The sequence below is a fragment of the Meleagris gallopavo genome, chromosome 2, assembly GCF_905368555.1.
Source record: "Meleagris gallopavo chromosome 2, MGAL_WU_HG_1.1, whole genome shotgun sequence".
In the NCBI taxonomy this organism is placed as follows: Eukaryota; Metazoa; Chordata; class Aves; order Galliformes; family Phasianidae; genus Meleagris; species Meleagris gallopavo.
The window spans coordinates 33,990,117-34,006,571 of NC_139405.1; the positions used below are offsets into that span (position 1 = coordinate 33,990,117).

The 16,455-nt window shown below is 43.1% G+C and overlaps 1 protein-coding gene across 1 annotated transcript; it reads left to right on the forward strand.

The window, feature by feature from the left end:
- The first annotated feature begins 108 nt into the window (after window positions 1-108).
- On the forward strand, window positions 109-13,699 carry HNRNPU (heterogeneous nuclear ribonucleoprotein U). The gene is made up of 14 exons (XM_085219604.1): window positions 109-1,091; window positions 1,973-2,084; window positions 2,221-2,294; window positions 4,541-4,680; window positions 6,118-6,217; window positions 7,274-7,386; window positions 7,770-8,033; window positions 8,251-8,370; window positions 8,811-8,939; window positions 9,294-9,462; window positions 9,994-10,233; window positions 10,714-10,916; window positions 12,127-12,198; window positions 12,586-13,699. Exons 1-14 carry the CDS (start codon window positions 350-352, stop codon window positions 12,637-12,639), a joined length of 2,532 nt encoding a protein of 843 aa, XP_085075730.1. The 5' UTR covers window positions 109-349; the 3' UTR covers window positions 12,640-13,699.
- The last annotated feature ends 2,756 nt before the right edge of the window (window positions 13,700-16,455 follow it).

Below are 16,455 nucleotides of genomic sequence, written 5' to 3' on the forward strand. Positions count from 1 at the left end.
CGCGCCTGAGGGCGGCGGGGGCCGCGCGGCGTGCTGCGCTCGGACGGGTATTTACGGTAGGGGCGCGCGCGGGCGGCCGTTACGGTAGCGGGGGGAGGGGGAGGAGGGACTACGTGCGCGGGGGCGGGGCGGGCAGTGCTGCGTGCTCGGCCCCGCGAGGCGCGTCTCCCTCGCGAGCTCGGTGAAAGGATTTGGCGCCAGGCGGGTCCGCTCTGCAGCTGCCGCAGCCGCACGAACCAGCCGCGCCACCCGCCCACCGCCTCCCGCCGGGGCCTCGACCCAGAGCCGCCGCCGCCCGCCCGAGCCCAGAGCCGCCCGCGCGCCGCCCAGGGATCGAGCCGCCGCCGCCATGAGCTGCTCGCCCGTCAACGTGAAGAAGCTGAAGGTGTCGGAGCTGAAGGAGGAGTTGAAAAAGCGGCGTCTCTCCGACAAGGGCCTCAAGGCCGATCTGATGGAGCGGCTCCAGGCCGCGCTGGACCAGGAGGCCGGCGGGGGGGGCCCCGCCAGCAGCGCGGCTGAGCCTGGCAACGGCAGCATGGAGGGGGAGGCGGCCGAGAGCGGCGGCGGCGCCGCGCAGCTCCGCCAGGGGGGAGGCCTCGACCAGGCCGCGGCTTCGGCGGCGGAAGACGACGACGAGGAAGGGCTGGAGGCCGCCGATGGCGACGCCATGGAGCTGGGCGAAGAGAACGGCGAGCGGGCGGGGGCCGGGGGCGGCCCGATGGAAGAGGAGGCGGGCGGCGAGGAGGAGGAAGAGGAGGAGGAGGAGGACGAGAACGGAGACGACCAGGGCTTCCAGGAGGGGGAGGATGAGCTGGCCGACGAGGAGGAGGCCGCGGCCGGGGACGCCAACGGGCACGGGGAGCAGCAGCCCCAGGCCCAGCAGCCGCCCCAGCAGCAGCAGCCTCCGCCGCTCCTCGCCCCGCGCGCCGCCGCCAAGGAGGCCCCGGGCAAGAGCGCTGCCGGCGCCTCGGGACCCGCGGCGGCTGCCTCCGCCGGCCCGGCCGGCCCCGCCAAGCAGCAACAGCAGCAGCAGCAGAAGAAAGCGGAAGGCGGCGGCGGCGGAGGCCGCCCCGGAGCCCAGGCGGCCGGGGGTGAGTGTGCGCGGCGGGAAGGGGGGAGGGAGCCGTTAATCCCCCCCCGGCCGCGAGGAGCGGGGCAACGGGCGGCAGGGCGGTTTCCGGGGCGCGAGCGGGCGCCTCCCCCGGGGGAGAGGGCGAAGGGGACTGGGGGGAGAGCGGGGGTGGCTTCTACCGCCCCTTCGCCGCGTGGCCCCCTCGAGGCCGCGCCGGGTCCGGAGCCCCGCGGGGGGCGGGGGTCTGGGGAGCGGGGCCGTGCGCGGGGCGGGGGGAGGAGGGGCGGGCGCGGGGAAGGGACCGGCGGGGAGGGGGAGGGGCGGGCGCCGAGGGGCCGCTGGGGCGCGCTGTATTGTGCTGAGGAGCGCCGGGCGGCGTGACGTCACTTCCGGTCGGAGCTCCACGGGATGGCGCTGGGAAGGCTTGGTACAATGGAGGCGGGCGGAGGCGGAATCCCTGCCCCGCAGGCGGCCGGGCGGCCCCGCGCGGAGCTCCCGCCGCGCACGGCGGCCGAGAGGCGGCGCCGTCGTGCTCGGCGCGCCGTGCCCCTGCGGGCGGCCTGGAGGCGGCGGGGTGCGGGCCGGGCGGCGCCGCGCCGCTTTGTGTCCGCTTCTCGGCGCTGCGCACGGCAGCGGCCCGGGCTTTCGCTCGGCCTCGCGCTGCATCGGTGGTCGCGTCCGTCGCGGTTTGGGGAGGTTTAGCGGATGGGTTTTGAGTCCCCGGAGAAAACTTGATACGATGTTATTATTATTATAGTGAAAAACGGGATTCTTCCGTGGGCTGCTTTTGTTTTGCCGTAGGTGCTCTTGCAGTTTCCGAAGTCAAAAGTGTCGTTATCGGATTTTATTTCCAATTGAAGAGTTCCTTCGTGGTGTTAAAAATCATTGATTCTGTTACAGGAGATGGCAAAACAGAACAAAAACCTGGTGAGAAAAAGAGGGGCGTCAAGAGACCGCGTGAAGACCATGGCCGAGGATATTTTGAATACATTGAAGAAAATAAGTACAGCAGGTAAATAAGCTTTCAATGCTGGGCACCGTTTTATGAATGAGGAGAGGTAAGATGGGCTTACTCTAAAAAAAAAAAACGTTTCCTCTTGCATTGGGAGAATGCCTGGCTTCAATCTTCACTTTTTTTTTTTCCTTAGGGCCAAGTCCCCTCAACCACCCGTTGAAGAAGAAGATGAACACTTTGATGACACAGTGGTGTGTCTTGATACCTGTGAGTACCCATGCTTTCCTTTGGTCTGCAAAGATACAATATTGTCTTTAATCTTAGAGCCCCACATTTCAGAAACGTGGAGTAAGATGTTTGGTGACTTACATTACCGAGCAGCATAGAAATGTTTGTTCCTTCAGTCTTAGCACATAAAAGGGTACATGAGCCTTCATATTAACGATATGCAGCTAAATTTTTACCGGGAAGTATGTGACATAATAATTTGCTGAAGAAATCTTTAAATGAAATACTAGTCTTGCATATGGAGAAAGTGACTTGAGTGTTCAGTATGTATAGATGATGCTTGAAACAACTGGAGAAATTGATAACGTAGCACATCAACTTCTCGCTTAAAGTACCAATAGTAGATAGTTATGCAAGTAAAATGCCTGGACTGGGTTTCCTGCATAACTCACTGAAGTCTTATTTATGTATCAGCAAGCTTGGGGTTTCTTCTGCTGTTTTCTGAGAAATTTAACAATCAGCTTAAGTCTTCCGGAAAAAATAAATGACCCATTCATGTATTATGAGAGTTGGAGGTGGTGTGGAGGTGATTTGTGTAAGTAATACTGTGGTATACCATGAGCAGGGTAAAAACTTGTTCTTTTGGGTAAGTATGAGAAGTTACTGCAAACTTAAAAACTTCAGGTAATGCACTAACTTGCTGGATTTTTAAAATGCCATGAAATGAGACCTTAAGTTTTGGCTTCATTTGGCATATTTGCTAGTAGTTTCAGGTTTTTTCTTCCTGAGAAATGTTTTGAAATGGAAGGAGACATTAGTTTACAGCCACGTATTTTGCTGAATATGCCATTATCTTCTAGCTGCTAACTTGGTGAGTAGCCATCTTTGTGGGAGTTCTTAACTCTCCCAATAACTGACTGGTTGCTACTTGTGATAATTGTATCTAGTAGAAAGTTCTGCTATGGACAAACTGTAACTAAAAGTATCAGCAGGCTGTTGGGAGCACCCAGTCAATCATAGCTTTAAAGAGTGAATTGTGTAACAGCTTGGCTCTCTTTCTTGACTGTCACAATCCAGACGTGTAAGAGGTTTAGTGCTCTTAAGTGCTTCTTTTACTTGTGTCTCAGAAGAGCATTTTGACTAGAAATTCTTTTATTGTGTGTTGCTTTAAAAGTAACCTACGCTGTTTTATTCTTCAGATCTTTTTTGTTTGGTTTTCCTGCAACAATTAGAAGTATTAACGGGAATGCTTAAGACCTAACTATAGCTGCAGATGGCTTTGTGCAGACAAGATCTCCTGTTTGAGAATTACCAGTATTAAAATGCAAGGACAACTGCATTTTGGTGTGCTTGGGCATCATACAGACTTTCTGCTAGGGCAGAAAATAACTCTGGTTGATAATTCTACACCTTTCTTGTAACTGTTAAATAGGTTCAGAGTTTCTTATGTGGATTCCTTACTCTGGGGAATTCAAGTGCCATATCCTGCACCTTTACCACTTTACGTTGTCATTTTTAAAGCTACTGGAAGATAAACTTGGAACTTACAGTGCAGCAGCCCTGAAGATGTCTATATAACAAAAGTTCCATTTAAGGTTCCTAGGGTTCTCTCAAAATGATAGTTGAGTTCATGCTGCAGATCGTGATTGGTTGGATTGTTTTTTGTTTTTTTTCTTTACACAAAATGAGCTCACTTATCACGTGCTGTGTGCTTATCTGCACTTAACTGACTTTATTTTATTGGCTTAATCTAATTGGACTTGCTAAAAGACTGTATGTCTCCTGAAGACGACGGTACTACTTTCAGTACTTAAACAAAAATACCCGTGTTTGCACTTAACTGCTTTCAGACGCGAGGAGTAAGGCTTTGCAAAAAGGTATCTAGCAAGTAGCTCAAAGAGCATCATGCATATTCCAGATATTCTGCATTGGGTAACTGCCAAAAAAAGGTTGAGGTGAGTGAGATGGAAGCCAAGTGTTTAGGCAGATGGGGGGGGCGAGGGGGGGAGAAGCCTGGGAACTTAATGGTGGAAGATGGCACCTTGCAAATCATGTTTGTTATTAGTTGTATTTTCCTCAGTTTTTTGGCACGTGTTCAGTTCTTTTCCTAAAAGATGGTTAGCATTTGCCAAATGGCAGCTGTTTGTCTTAAAATCACCTTGGAAAACTGAAATAACTTTTAATGCATGAAATTGGAAAGTTGTGCTTTGTTTTTTGGTGGTGTGTTTTGTTGTTTTGTTTTTTTCTTTTTTTTAACTGAAGTACGCAATGATTTTTGTCAACAGATAACTGTGACCTGCATTTTAAAATCTCAAGAGACCGGTTTAGTGCTTCCTCACTGACCATGGAAAGCTTTGCTTTCCTTTGGGCTGGGGGAAGAGCTTCCTATGGAGTTTCTAAAGGCAAAGTCTGCTTTGAGATGAAGGTGAGACTTTAATTTTTGTGGGAGGCTGTTTTGGGTAGCTAAATATTTTACTGTTTATACTTTGTTTCAGTCTTAGATCTTAAAGAAAGCATTCTGTAACAAGGCTGAGAAATGGCTCTCAGTGAGAGATGTCTTAATTTGTGAAACTGCTTTCTCTTTTAAGAACTTAATGTGAAAAGAAAGTTGCATTTGACATGAACATATAACGTCTTGTAGTTTTGAACCAAGAATTTTAGATGGCACTTCATGCACCAAAACATAAAGAATTAAAATAATAGTCAGAAGCTCACTTGTGTGTACTTCGTGAAGATGACAGGAAGTTCAAATTTTCCAAAAATAACAACAAAAACAAAATACTCAGGGAGTTTGGTAGCTGACCTGCAGAGGTCCCTTCCAACCTGAATAGTTTTGCCTTGTTTACGCAGAAACGTGAGTATTTAGCTGGGCTCTTGAATTTAGAGGACTGGAGTTCCTCTGAAGGGTTGGAATGGAAAAGAGCAATCAGCCTTACAAGAAACAGATTCCTCCCACTTGTGAGGGAAGAAAATCAGGAGTCACAAAGTCAGCTATTTTTTTTTATTTTTAAGGGCATCAAAGCCTGATTTGCTTAGGATGTATGTGGATATGTGCTTGTTCTGTTCACTTTTTCCACTACTTCCAAATCTAACTGGTAACATACTAAGTTGGTGGTGATCCCATTCCTTGGTGACTGTAACTTTGGGAGGACAATAACATGAAACGCTGTATTTATTGTCCTGTTACTTTTTAAGCTTTTCCTTGGTCACATGACTCAAATATTTGTGGAAAGTGGTGGTATAATGGTCAGGTAATTTTTTTCCCGCTTCAATTTGGTGACACTTTATAAAAAGCAATTAGAGGAAGAGCTGGTAGCCTTCAGCTTGCAATGCTCTTGCGTGAGATTTTTGAATCTGGTTACGTTGTTTGGTAGTTGGCAACTTGCCCAGGATCTCTGCTTTCTCTGGAAAAGGCATGAGTGTGGTATTTCCCCAGCTCTGTCTAGAACTGTGTTTTCATCTCATACCGCACTTTATTGGCAAAGCAATTTGCTGTTAATCCCAAAGTTGTAGCAGAGCTTCTAATTGATAAGGACATATTCCTTGTAGGCTGTAATTTTAATACATTATCAAGAGGGTTGATATTTGTGACCACCGAGAAATTTGCTCTGATTAAGTGCTCTGAAGGTATACGATGTCTTGCATCTCTATCAGTCAAGAGATTTGAGTGTTTAGTGACTGGTTTGTGATTTCACAGATGTGTTTAAGTCTTGAATTTAAGCAAAAAAAAAAAAAATAATAAAATTCTGCAGACTTGTGAAGATATAAGCAGAGAATAAAGGTTGTGGATGTTACTGTTGTTTCTTTCTTGTCGGAGTCTTAAAAAACACAATATAACTTTTAATGAATAATTTAAAAATAGGTTACAGAAAAGATTCCTGTTAAACACCTGTATACAAAAGACATTGATATACATGAGGTGCGAGTTGGCTGGTCACTGAACACAAGTGGAATGTTGCTTGGTAAGACCTCAAGTATTTATTTAATTTATATATTGTCTGTGTGGTTGAAGTTTTCCTGTCTGGCTAAGAGAAAAGTGGCTGTGAAACTCAATGATTGTAGTCCATGTATTTTGAAAAGGGGTCTTGAGTTATTCACTGGACACTGTGGGAATTTATTACTGGGACAAACAAGCTTAACTGTTCAGGGTTTTTAGAAATATGTGATTTGAGAATTAATTCTTTCTATGTGGGTTGTGGAAAAACATTCCTTAAAACCTGACAGTCTTTAAGGATTTACGTGTAGTGTAATAAATCACAATGTTTTTTTTTAATTATTATTTCTGTTTTGTGATTATAAAGCTTACTCCAGGAAGAAAAATTTGCAGATAATTACTATTCTCCTGGAGTTGGGGGGCAGAAATCTTGTTTGTTGTTCCAGCTCCTTTTAGAAATAACAACTTCAGTAGATAAAGGGGGCAGAAAATTATGGTATTTTTAACTATTAGCTGCTGATGAGATATGTCTATGGAAAATGTGTATGAATAGGAACATTCTGATACCAGCAATTTTCTAGTTATAAGTACTTAAATTCCATCTGAGTTCTTGTGTTTGACATTTGCTGTTAGCTTGTTCCTTGCAGCTTCATCCTCAGCTGTCGCATAGGCTGAATGTCTGCTAAACTCCCTTTAAAATGGGGAGGGGTAAGTGCTACTGGAGACTTAATTCAGAAATGCCTTTCTGACTAACTGCATTACAGGTATACTGATGCACAGGTCTTCAGAGTTTAAAAATACTTACTTGTGTCTTTAGCTAGAGTTTCAGCATTTTGTCACCAAGAATCTAGAACCAGTAGCATAAAGCTTTTAAAGTTAGGATGAGGAAAACGCTGCTGTTCAATTTTAAATGAGAGTATTGAATTCTTCAATGCAAGAAACAGCTGTAGCTATTCTGGGGGTGATAGCTTGTTTTGGCATCAATGAAAATATTCTGAACAGCAGTTCACTTAAGTAATTGTAAAATGACTGCATTTCTCAACAGAAAATACATATTTTTAATAAGTTGAAATTTATTCTTCAGGTGAAGAAGAATTTTCTTACGGATATTCTCTAAAAGGAATAAAGACATGCAATTGTGAGACTGAAGACTTTGGTGAGAAGTTTGATGAAAATGATGTGATTGGATGTTTTGCTGTAAGTTTTCTCTTAAGTATTCTCTTGAGGAAAAACATCCTTTAATTTTTAGGCTGCTTTGATGTGAGAAGCAGTAGATCAAATAAAAAAAAACTTGAAAAAAGACAAGTTGTTTAATATATTGAGAAGGTAGAAGTAGCATGTATAATCAGCACTGGCTGCTATCAACCTTTTTCATGTTTCCCAAGGCTTTGAAAAAAAATAATCACATCTTAACATGATCATTGACATTTAAAGGCTGTCTTCCAGTTTAAGGATTTACTTTGTTCTATAATGGTATTATAAAAGTTAAAAAACATAGTTAATTTGGTGAAATCGTTAATGCGCCTTAACAAAGCAGTGTGAATGTTTTTACACAAACTAATGCTTTGTCTGTAAAACAGAATTTTGATGGTGATGAAGTGGAGCTCTCATATTCCAAGAACGGACAAGAGCTTGGTGTTGCATTCAAAATTAGTAAGGAAGTTCTTGATGGGCGCCCGCTCTTTCCACATGTTCTCTGCCATAACTGTGCAGTTGAGTTCAACTTTGGTCAGAAAGATGAACCTTATTTTCCTGTACCTGAAGAGTATACCTTCATCCAGAAGGTCCCCCTGGAAGATAGGGTTCGAGGACCAAAGGGACCTGAGCAAAAGAAAGATTGTGAGGTAAGATTCCTGATTATCTCAGAAGTTGTTGAGGAGAGATGAATGGAAGCATTGGATTTTAAGCTGTTATAGAAAATTGACCTTTTTGTTTGAAGACTTTTAATACTGAGTAGCTTGTGACTCTCCATACTAGATTTCCATTGGGTTTGCTAGGCTAAGTTGCTTATTAAAGAATATCTGTGAGCTAGCATCTCAAATATGGCATGTGTCATAATAGGTGGTGATGATGATTGGATTGCCTGGAGCTGGCAAGACTACATGGGTTACTAAACATGCAGCAGCAAATCCTGGGAAATACAACATTCTTGGGACTAATACTATTATGGACAAAATGATGGTAAGTTGATTGTTAAAGACTTGCTGTAAGTCCAAGGTCTTTGGGTGGCAGGGAATTCCCTTCAATCTAAGAAGTCTAAGAAACACATGATCATTATTTGATTGACTGTGACTGTTAAAGATTTTATGGTACTGAGCTCCTTGTCATACACAGCACAGCCAGATTCTGAAGTTTCTTTTGCAATAAGTATCAATTAATCATTAAATAATTGATGTTTCCCAATTGTTTGTCCTCAGTACAGAAAATGCAGCTTTGAATCAGCAGTACAATGAGTATACCTTAGATTCAGCTGTGTCAATTCACCCAAATTTTTTGTTAATAAAGAAATAGAATCAGAAGTTTGCATTTGTGGTATTGAATGGAAGCCTCTGGAAAATAAATTAATTAAAGCAAAATCTCAGTTGTAAGAGTTGGGTCTATCATAACTCAAATTTCTATAGGTTGCAGGTTTTAAGCGGCAGATGGCAGACACTGGGAAACTGAACACACTTTTGCAGCGAGCTCCACAGTGTCTTGGAAAATTCATTGAGATTGCAGCTCGTAAGAAGCGGAATTTCATTTTGGATCAGGTAGAAGCTTCAGTAAAAAATTGTTAAGGAATTTTGCTGTAGGCTGTAATGTAGTAATTAAGTGGGATTAAAGTTATATTTTAATAGCGGTTGTTTCACTTACTGACTTAATGCGCAAAGTTGAGATGCTACTACAAATGCTTTTCTGAACTTCTTTGGGATGTGGGAGGAATAGTGTAACACTTTGATATGAGCTCGTTCGTTCGTAACTTTGCATTATGCAGCTTCTTTATATCCAGTTATTTGTAAACTTCAATGCAAGCTCTTGTAGAGGTGAAGTCTATACACCATAAGTTGACTTCCTTAACTCTTACAATGACAGCTACGTGTAGTAAGTTACTGCATTTTTTTCAGACAAATGTGTCTGCAGCTGCGCAGAGGAGAAAAATGTGCCTGTTTGCAGGCTTCCAGCGCAAAGCAGTTGTTGTTTGCCCAAAAGATGAAGACTACAAGCAAAGAACACAAAAGAAGGCAGAGGTGGAGGGAAAAGATCTTCCAGAGCATGCAGTTCTCAAAATGAAAGGCATGGAACATAATCCTATACTGTGTTTTAGGATGCTGAATATCTGCTTAAAGGATTAAGTAAACCTGAAATCTAAAAATTTACGTTATCTTAAACAGCTGTACTTAAACAAAACTGGAAGACTATTGTAACTTGTAGGACAACACTATATTGTGTTCCCTCTGCTGCAGTCCTTAACACTACTCATTTATGCTGATATGCTTCATGCAGATGCACAAAGCTGTCTTGGCATAAAGTGCCCTATTTAAGTGACATATTTGGCAGAAACTGATGTTCTGAGTGGAGGCTTATAAAAGAAAAAAAAGCATAGGCAGAATGCTTTCAAGGTTTGGAACAGTACTGGTAACTCCATGGAGACCCTTTTATTTCTTTTGTCACTCTTACCTTTCTTTACTGCTCAAATTACGTAATTTTGTCCCTATGCTGAGAGAATGTTGGGGGTGGGAGGAAGAATGAGAGAAAGGTGGTTAAATACAGCTTGAATTGTAGCTGAATGGAGATGCTGAATACTCAGTGTTTTTGCAATTATAGGGAACTTCACACTGCCAGAGGTAGCAGAATGTTTTGATGAAATAATCTATGTAGAGTTGCAAAAAGAAGAAGCTCAGAAACTCTTGGAACAATATAAAGAAGAAAGTAAGAAATCTCTTCCGCCAGAAAAGAAACAGAACACTGGCTCAAAGAAAAACAAGAAGAGCAATAAAAATCAGTTTAATAGAGGGCAGAGGGGGCGTGGAGGATTCAACATGCGTGGCAACTTCAGAGGAGGAGGTGAGCCTAGAAATCAGTGTATGAATTTTGGGGATAACAGATACTTTGCAAAAATAAGAAAACGAAAAGCTTGTCTTACGTGAATTGCAACCATTATGTGACAGTAACATCGATTTTGGCTCCAGTAAGTTTTTAATAGCCTGACCGTTAGCGCAAAGCTAATTTTCTGATGTGTAACAACTGAGGATCACAAAAAATTACACTGCTTGTGTAGTTTGAGGTACAGTTTAAGTTCTTACTGTAGAATTAGTGCTTCCCTGTGTTAAATGCCACATTAAGAGGGTGTTTTGTACACTTACATCACCTGGCCATCGTGGAAAAAAGATTATTTTTGAAATCTTTGCATCGGAACTCTTGCGAAGAATTTTGGCATCTTGTTTTTTCACCTTCATTCGGTCTCTTTTCTGAGCTATTTTTTTCTATGTGAGAAATACTTAAGAACTGACAGTTACTTGAATTGAGCAAACGTTTTCTCTGCAGTCCCAGGCAATCGAGGTGGATACAACAGGAGGGGAGGCAATATGCCACAGCGTGGTGGCGGAGGAGGTGGCGGTGGCGGCGGCAGCAGCGGTGCCATTGGCTATCCTTATCCTCGTGGCCCTGTCTTTCCTAGCAGAGGTGGCTACTCAAACAGAGGAAACTATAACAGAGGTGGAATGCCCAACAGGGGAAACTACAACCAGGTAATGTTTTTGATGGGGGAGTTACTAGTTGACGTGCAGTACTCTGGATTAGTGTTCTGTTGTTGAAAGACTTGTTAGCTGTGGATAATGGCAAGCTTGGTACACCTAGTTCCATAGCAAAAGATTTAACTTTCTAGCTAAGAGTACGTGCCTAGAGCTGTAAGAAGAGCTAACGCTGATGCAGTCGTTTCCTAATAAGACTTAGTCCTGCTAAAGCTGAAGATTTTTAGGGATTCTGTTCCACTGTAAAGCAGTTCATAGTCTGAGTTTCTGTGATAGACTGTAGAGTTGCCCTATGCAGTTCATGCTTAAGTCTGGCTTATAGTCCAACAGCTTGAGATAAAAGCAATGCCCAGCTCTAGTTAGATATTGCAGAGGTGTGCAAAAATCCATATAGGAACAGCTATGCTAATAAGTTGTTTCATTCCCCCATGATCTCTGACCTACAACATCAGTAACCGTTGTTTGACCTTGAAGTCAGAGTGTATCTGTGTTGAAGGTAAAGTCAGAGGCACTTACAGAATTTTCTGAAAATGGCTCTGTAGAGTCTTTGTTTGGACATCTTGTATCAAACTGACCAAGGACATACTAGTCTCAGTCTTAAACTGACACAGTATCAGTATCAGTGAAAGTACTTGAAAACTGTAATTTTGATTACTGAAGAGCCAGCAGATGGAGCCCAAGCTAATAAACATGGTGCAGGTTTGTCTAATACAAATGGGAAATGCAGTATTCTATCTACCAATATCAAGGAGTCTTTTGTACTGTAGCTTTTATTTAAAGTTTTGTGACCTAACTCTTCTATTTTAAGTTGTATGACCCATATCCTTTTGTCCGATCAGATAACATCCTTGTAGCAACTAGTCTTTCCTAACTAAAAATAGGCAAGCTCTAGTATTTTTAGTTGTCCTAGTGCAGTTTAGTAGCTGGATATAGGGTGAGTCAAAACTGGATTAGCCAGCTTTCCAGACCATTGGCAACAGTAGTCTGAGTCTGGGGTAAAACCACCAGCACTAAACAGCCAAGTTTTAAGAAGCAGCTGCTTGAGACAGGCGTTTGGTATTACGTCTTTGTTTTAACCCAGACCTGATACTGATATTTGAAAGATTGGGTATAGCATGTGATGTTTTGGTGGCAGTAGAATTGGTGTTGCTGTATTTCTGAAAAGTCTGCACAGATGAGGTGGCTCAAAACTGTTGTCCTCTTGCAGAACTTCAGAGGAAGGGGGAATAATCGTGGCTACAAAAACCAATCTCAGGGCTACAACCAGTGGCAGCAGGGTGTAAGTAGTAATAACCAAACTCTTTCCTCTTAATTTGATCGTCGGGTGTTTCAGAATGCTTAGAAATAAATGTGTAACCAACACCAGATAGCAGAATCTTCTAATGCCAAGTAATATTATAAATAGTTTTCTCTGCACAGCTTAATCTGGCTTGATATATCAGATATCAGCTATGGCTTATTGGTCTTAATGGCATGAAGTATTTGACTCTGTGTTACTACTGTGAAGTGAACGTAACTGCCTCCAGTTGTTTTGGAATTTGCTGCTATTTGAGAGGGTTTTAATCTCAGGTTCCTGGAGAAGTCAGATATCTGTTTAAAAACTTTTTCTGTAAGGGGTGTGTTATGTGATAACACATTAAATTAACTATTTATCCATTTATTGCAGCAATTCTGGGGTCAGAAGCCATGGAGTCAGCATTATCACCAAGGATATTATTGAATACCCAAATAAATGAACTGATACATATTTCTCCCAAACCTTCACAAGAAGTCGACTGTTTTCTTTAGTAGGCTAACTTTTTAAACATTCCACAAGAGGAAGTGCCTGCGGGTTCCTTTTTTAGAAGCTTTGTGGGTTGATTTTTCTTTTCTTTTTTTTGTACATTTTTAATTGCAGTTTTAAAGTGATTCGTAAGAGAACCTCAGCATTGTGCACGATAAGAGAATGTGTCAGTATTTCAGGGTTCTACATTTTATCTGTAAAATGTGACTTTTTTTTTTACCACAACAAAAGTAAAACGTTGCTTTGTACCTGGTGTCTTTTTATTAAAGAATTTTCTCCTTTTTCCCCATTTACCCCAATTTCTAAGAAACAGTCGTGAGTCGTGTCACAATACGATCGAAATATGAGCAACCAGATTCGTGTGGAGGCTCCTTCGTAGCCCTCATGAATTTATAATGTAAAGCTCCATATTACACTCCATCCTCTCTATAAAGCTTTTGGGTGGGGAGGAGGGAAGGGGGAGGTAAAAGTTTCTGGCAATAAACTAGGACTTTTTTGTAACACTTGGAATTCAATAAGATGGGGGTGAAGAGGAAACCTGGAGCTAAATAGTGAAGGTGGAGTGTATGTAGAAGCTCTTAAAGTTGTAAAACTTGGTTGCATTACTTGTGGAGGCTCAAACTTGTGAAGGTACACCACCATAATTTCTTTTCCATTTGTTCTGCATTTTGATTCTGAAAAGAAGCTGGCTTTGCCCATTTCTTATTAAACAAAACTTGTTGTAAATCCAGTTGTCTAATGGGATCTATATGAAGTTAGCTGTGTGTCTGTATAACTTCCCCACAAAATACTGTATACCTAGTGTGCTTGTAGTAGTTACTCCACCATTTTGTAAGCTAATGAAACTGTGAGTCACCCATTTTATATCTAATTTTTAATCATGTCGGTTCTCAAATGGGTGTATCTCCTTAGCCTGCTGATTCCTTTTCTCTTTAAAGAAAGTGGGTGGAGAAATTTAACTCTAGACGTTTGTTTGCAATAAAATAAATTCATTTTACTCTTGTTTTGGGATTGTTGCCATCAAGGTCTAAATCCCTTCAAGGCTATAAAGAGGAAGAGAATGTATGGAAGTGACAATGTTGGACAGTTCTGAACTCATTACTTTGTACATGCTGAAATACTTGTGTTTCTTTAAAGAAGTTTCTTTAATAATCTAAACCAGTGGTTGCTCTGTTAGAGGTGTATCACGTGTATAATCTCACAGCTTAACGGTTACATGTGTAGGGCAGAAGTCTTCTGAGTTTCACTTGCATCATGTAAATCCACTTAATCTATTTATTGTAAAATAGAAACTAAGGAAGGAGTAGAGGAGGAAACCACAGGGAATAGAGGAGGAGAGTTGTCACAGAATTAATCCTGGAGTTCAACAGAGCGCTTTAACTGCTGTTTTGTTCAGACTTACGCTTTTGTAAAACTGTAGTGATAATGTTAGCTAATAACTTACTGCATCTTAATGCCATGAGTCAGGGAAGAAACATAACTGTTCTAAGTTGGCCTGGCGGTGTACATGTGAAAACATTGCTGCCAGCAGCTGGGAGTTGGGATTTGTGTGCCAAGTTCCTGTTGGCAGTGTACAGACTGCAGAGGCTTACCAGCAGCAGCGTTGACCTAGAGGCAGTGTAGTGTGCTTGAAACTTTCCTCAAATGTTAGTCAATTTCTAATAGTCCTTGAAAGTAACGATAAAGTTGTGTTGCTCTTCTAGCCTTTATAGCAGATGACATTGCATATTGACATTAAACATTAACAGCACCATTTCCTTGTTAATACTGCTTTAAATCATCCCTTTACTTTGAACAAGAACAATGTAAGTTGTCTTTAAAGAAACATTATTTAATGAACTAGAAATACGAGAAATATAAACCCAACTCTGTTTTTGCTGAAATGGAATTTTCTTTAGACTTGCAAAGAAAATCTTAGTGTAATTAAATTCCATCTCCCTTCTACCTTCCTCCTAAGAACCTAACACTTTGTATGGAGTGCTGATCCTTTGCTTATTTTGGTACTCTATAAAATTATATAGTCTTAAACTGAAATATAAGAGCCTACACTTACTATGTGCTTGTAAAGTTTGTATTTTAATGCAAAAGTCTGGGCTGTTTTCTTCTCTGTTCAACATGCGGTGTTAATGCCACAGCGGAGAGGAAGGGCTTTAAGTGGCTTACAATTGAAATAGGAGTACATTTCAACTAAAAATACTCCTAAATGAGGAATGCTGCCTTAAGGTACTCAGCGCTAACTGCTCTGTGTTTTCAGGTACAGAAACCTAAAGCTTCTCCCATAAGTACCATCGAGGTACAGTTAGTTCAGAAATGTGATACGTGAGTCTAAATACTTGACTTGCTCGTGGCAGAGCAGACCATCGTTTGTGTGAGGCTTTGTTCAGCCTGGGTTCATCCACAAGGGAAAACTTCCTTCGGTTTATCTTAGCAGTAGTTATTGCTAAAAGGGAGATTTATTTTTACGTGAAAATAATTTGTTTACCTAGACCATCACTACTCTTTCAAAAACTTCAATTTCCATTATTTCCCTGAAAAGGTCTGGTAACTTAGTAGCATCAGTGCAAAGAAAGCACAGCTGCATGTTGTCAGCATGGGAGGGCTGAACCATCTGTCATATTGAGTAACTTCACAGCTTATAAGGACTTGTTTACAGGAGGAGAGGTGCCTGTGTTCCAGCAGCTGTGGTGCTGGCAGGGGTGTAGCACGTTGCTTGTGGCATATAACACCGTGGCAGGAGGGTGGTGAGGATGTGGCCTCCTTGTAATGCAGCCCAAACCTGGAGTGCCTGGGCTATGGCTCCATGACAGCAGCATGGCGGGTGCTGTCTGCGTGGGCCTCAGCAGCAGGGCTGTGCTTCTGCCTGTGTCCTGCAGCCCGGCCTGAGGCCTGCTCACATCTCGCTGCTGCTGTGGCTGTGGCTGCTGGCTGCTCTACTGTGGAGCCATGTGCGTGAGGCTGTGCTGGAGACCAAGCAGAAAGCTTCCATTTGGAAAGCAAAGCCAACAAATACTTGTGTTGTCTTTGAGCCTCTGCGCACAGCAGTCGCTAGGACACGCAGGGTAACACGGGCACTCCCTTCATGCCCTGCTATTGGCAAGAGGCTGTGTCCTTGGGGTTCCATGAGTACCTCAAGCCTGGCACCAAAGCATTCTCAGGTAACCTGAGGATGGGCCCTTACCTGTGGGATGTCAGCTTGTAGCTTACTCTCTGGAACTCCTTATGAGAGCCCTGCCCTCAGAGCCAGAGACCCTGCTGCCAGAAGTCTCTGCTTGTGTGCTGGGCTGCCTGGGGAGTACTGGGCAGTGGGGTCTCTGGGTGATGGAGCCTATGTGCCTGGTGCCTATGGCAGAATGATTTCTGATTGGCTAAAACATTCAAAAATTGCCCTTCTCCCTCAACACTGCTCCATTTTTTCTGATGGTGGAATGAACTAAACCAGAATTCTGGCAGTGCTGTGTACAGTCCATGCCACGGAGATTTAAAAAAGTATTGGTGGCTGTTTTTTAAAATCTCCTTCTATGACATTATGTTTTTAATAGAAACAGCTGATGAAGTCATCTTTTACAATGTGGAGGTTTCCTTCTCCATGACCCTTTGGAAAACTAGGCCAATGCTTTGTGAAAGTGCAGCTGCAGTTTGAGCACTGAGTTGTCCGGCTGAGTTACAGATGGAGGTACTGAAGGACTTCCACAGATGTTCCACAGCCACATCTGAGACTCATAAGCAAAAAAGTGCATGCACACACACAGTGAT

Excerpts from the sequence above, each read along its gene's own strand:
- HNRNPU (XM_085219604.1), top strand. The coding sequence starts at position 350 with ATGAGCTGCTCGCCCGTCAACGTGAAGAAGCTGAAGGTGTCGGAGCTG. Across the intron at positions 4,681-6,117 it reads AAGTCTGCTTTGAGATGAAG|GTTACAGAAAAGATTCCTGT; the intron begins GTGAGACTTTAA and ends ATTTAAAAATAG. Across the intron at positions 10,917-12,126 it reads ACAGGGGAAACTACAACCAG|AACTTCAGAGGAAGGGGGAA; the intron begins GTAATGTTTTTG and ends GTCCTCTTGCAG.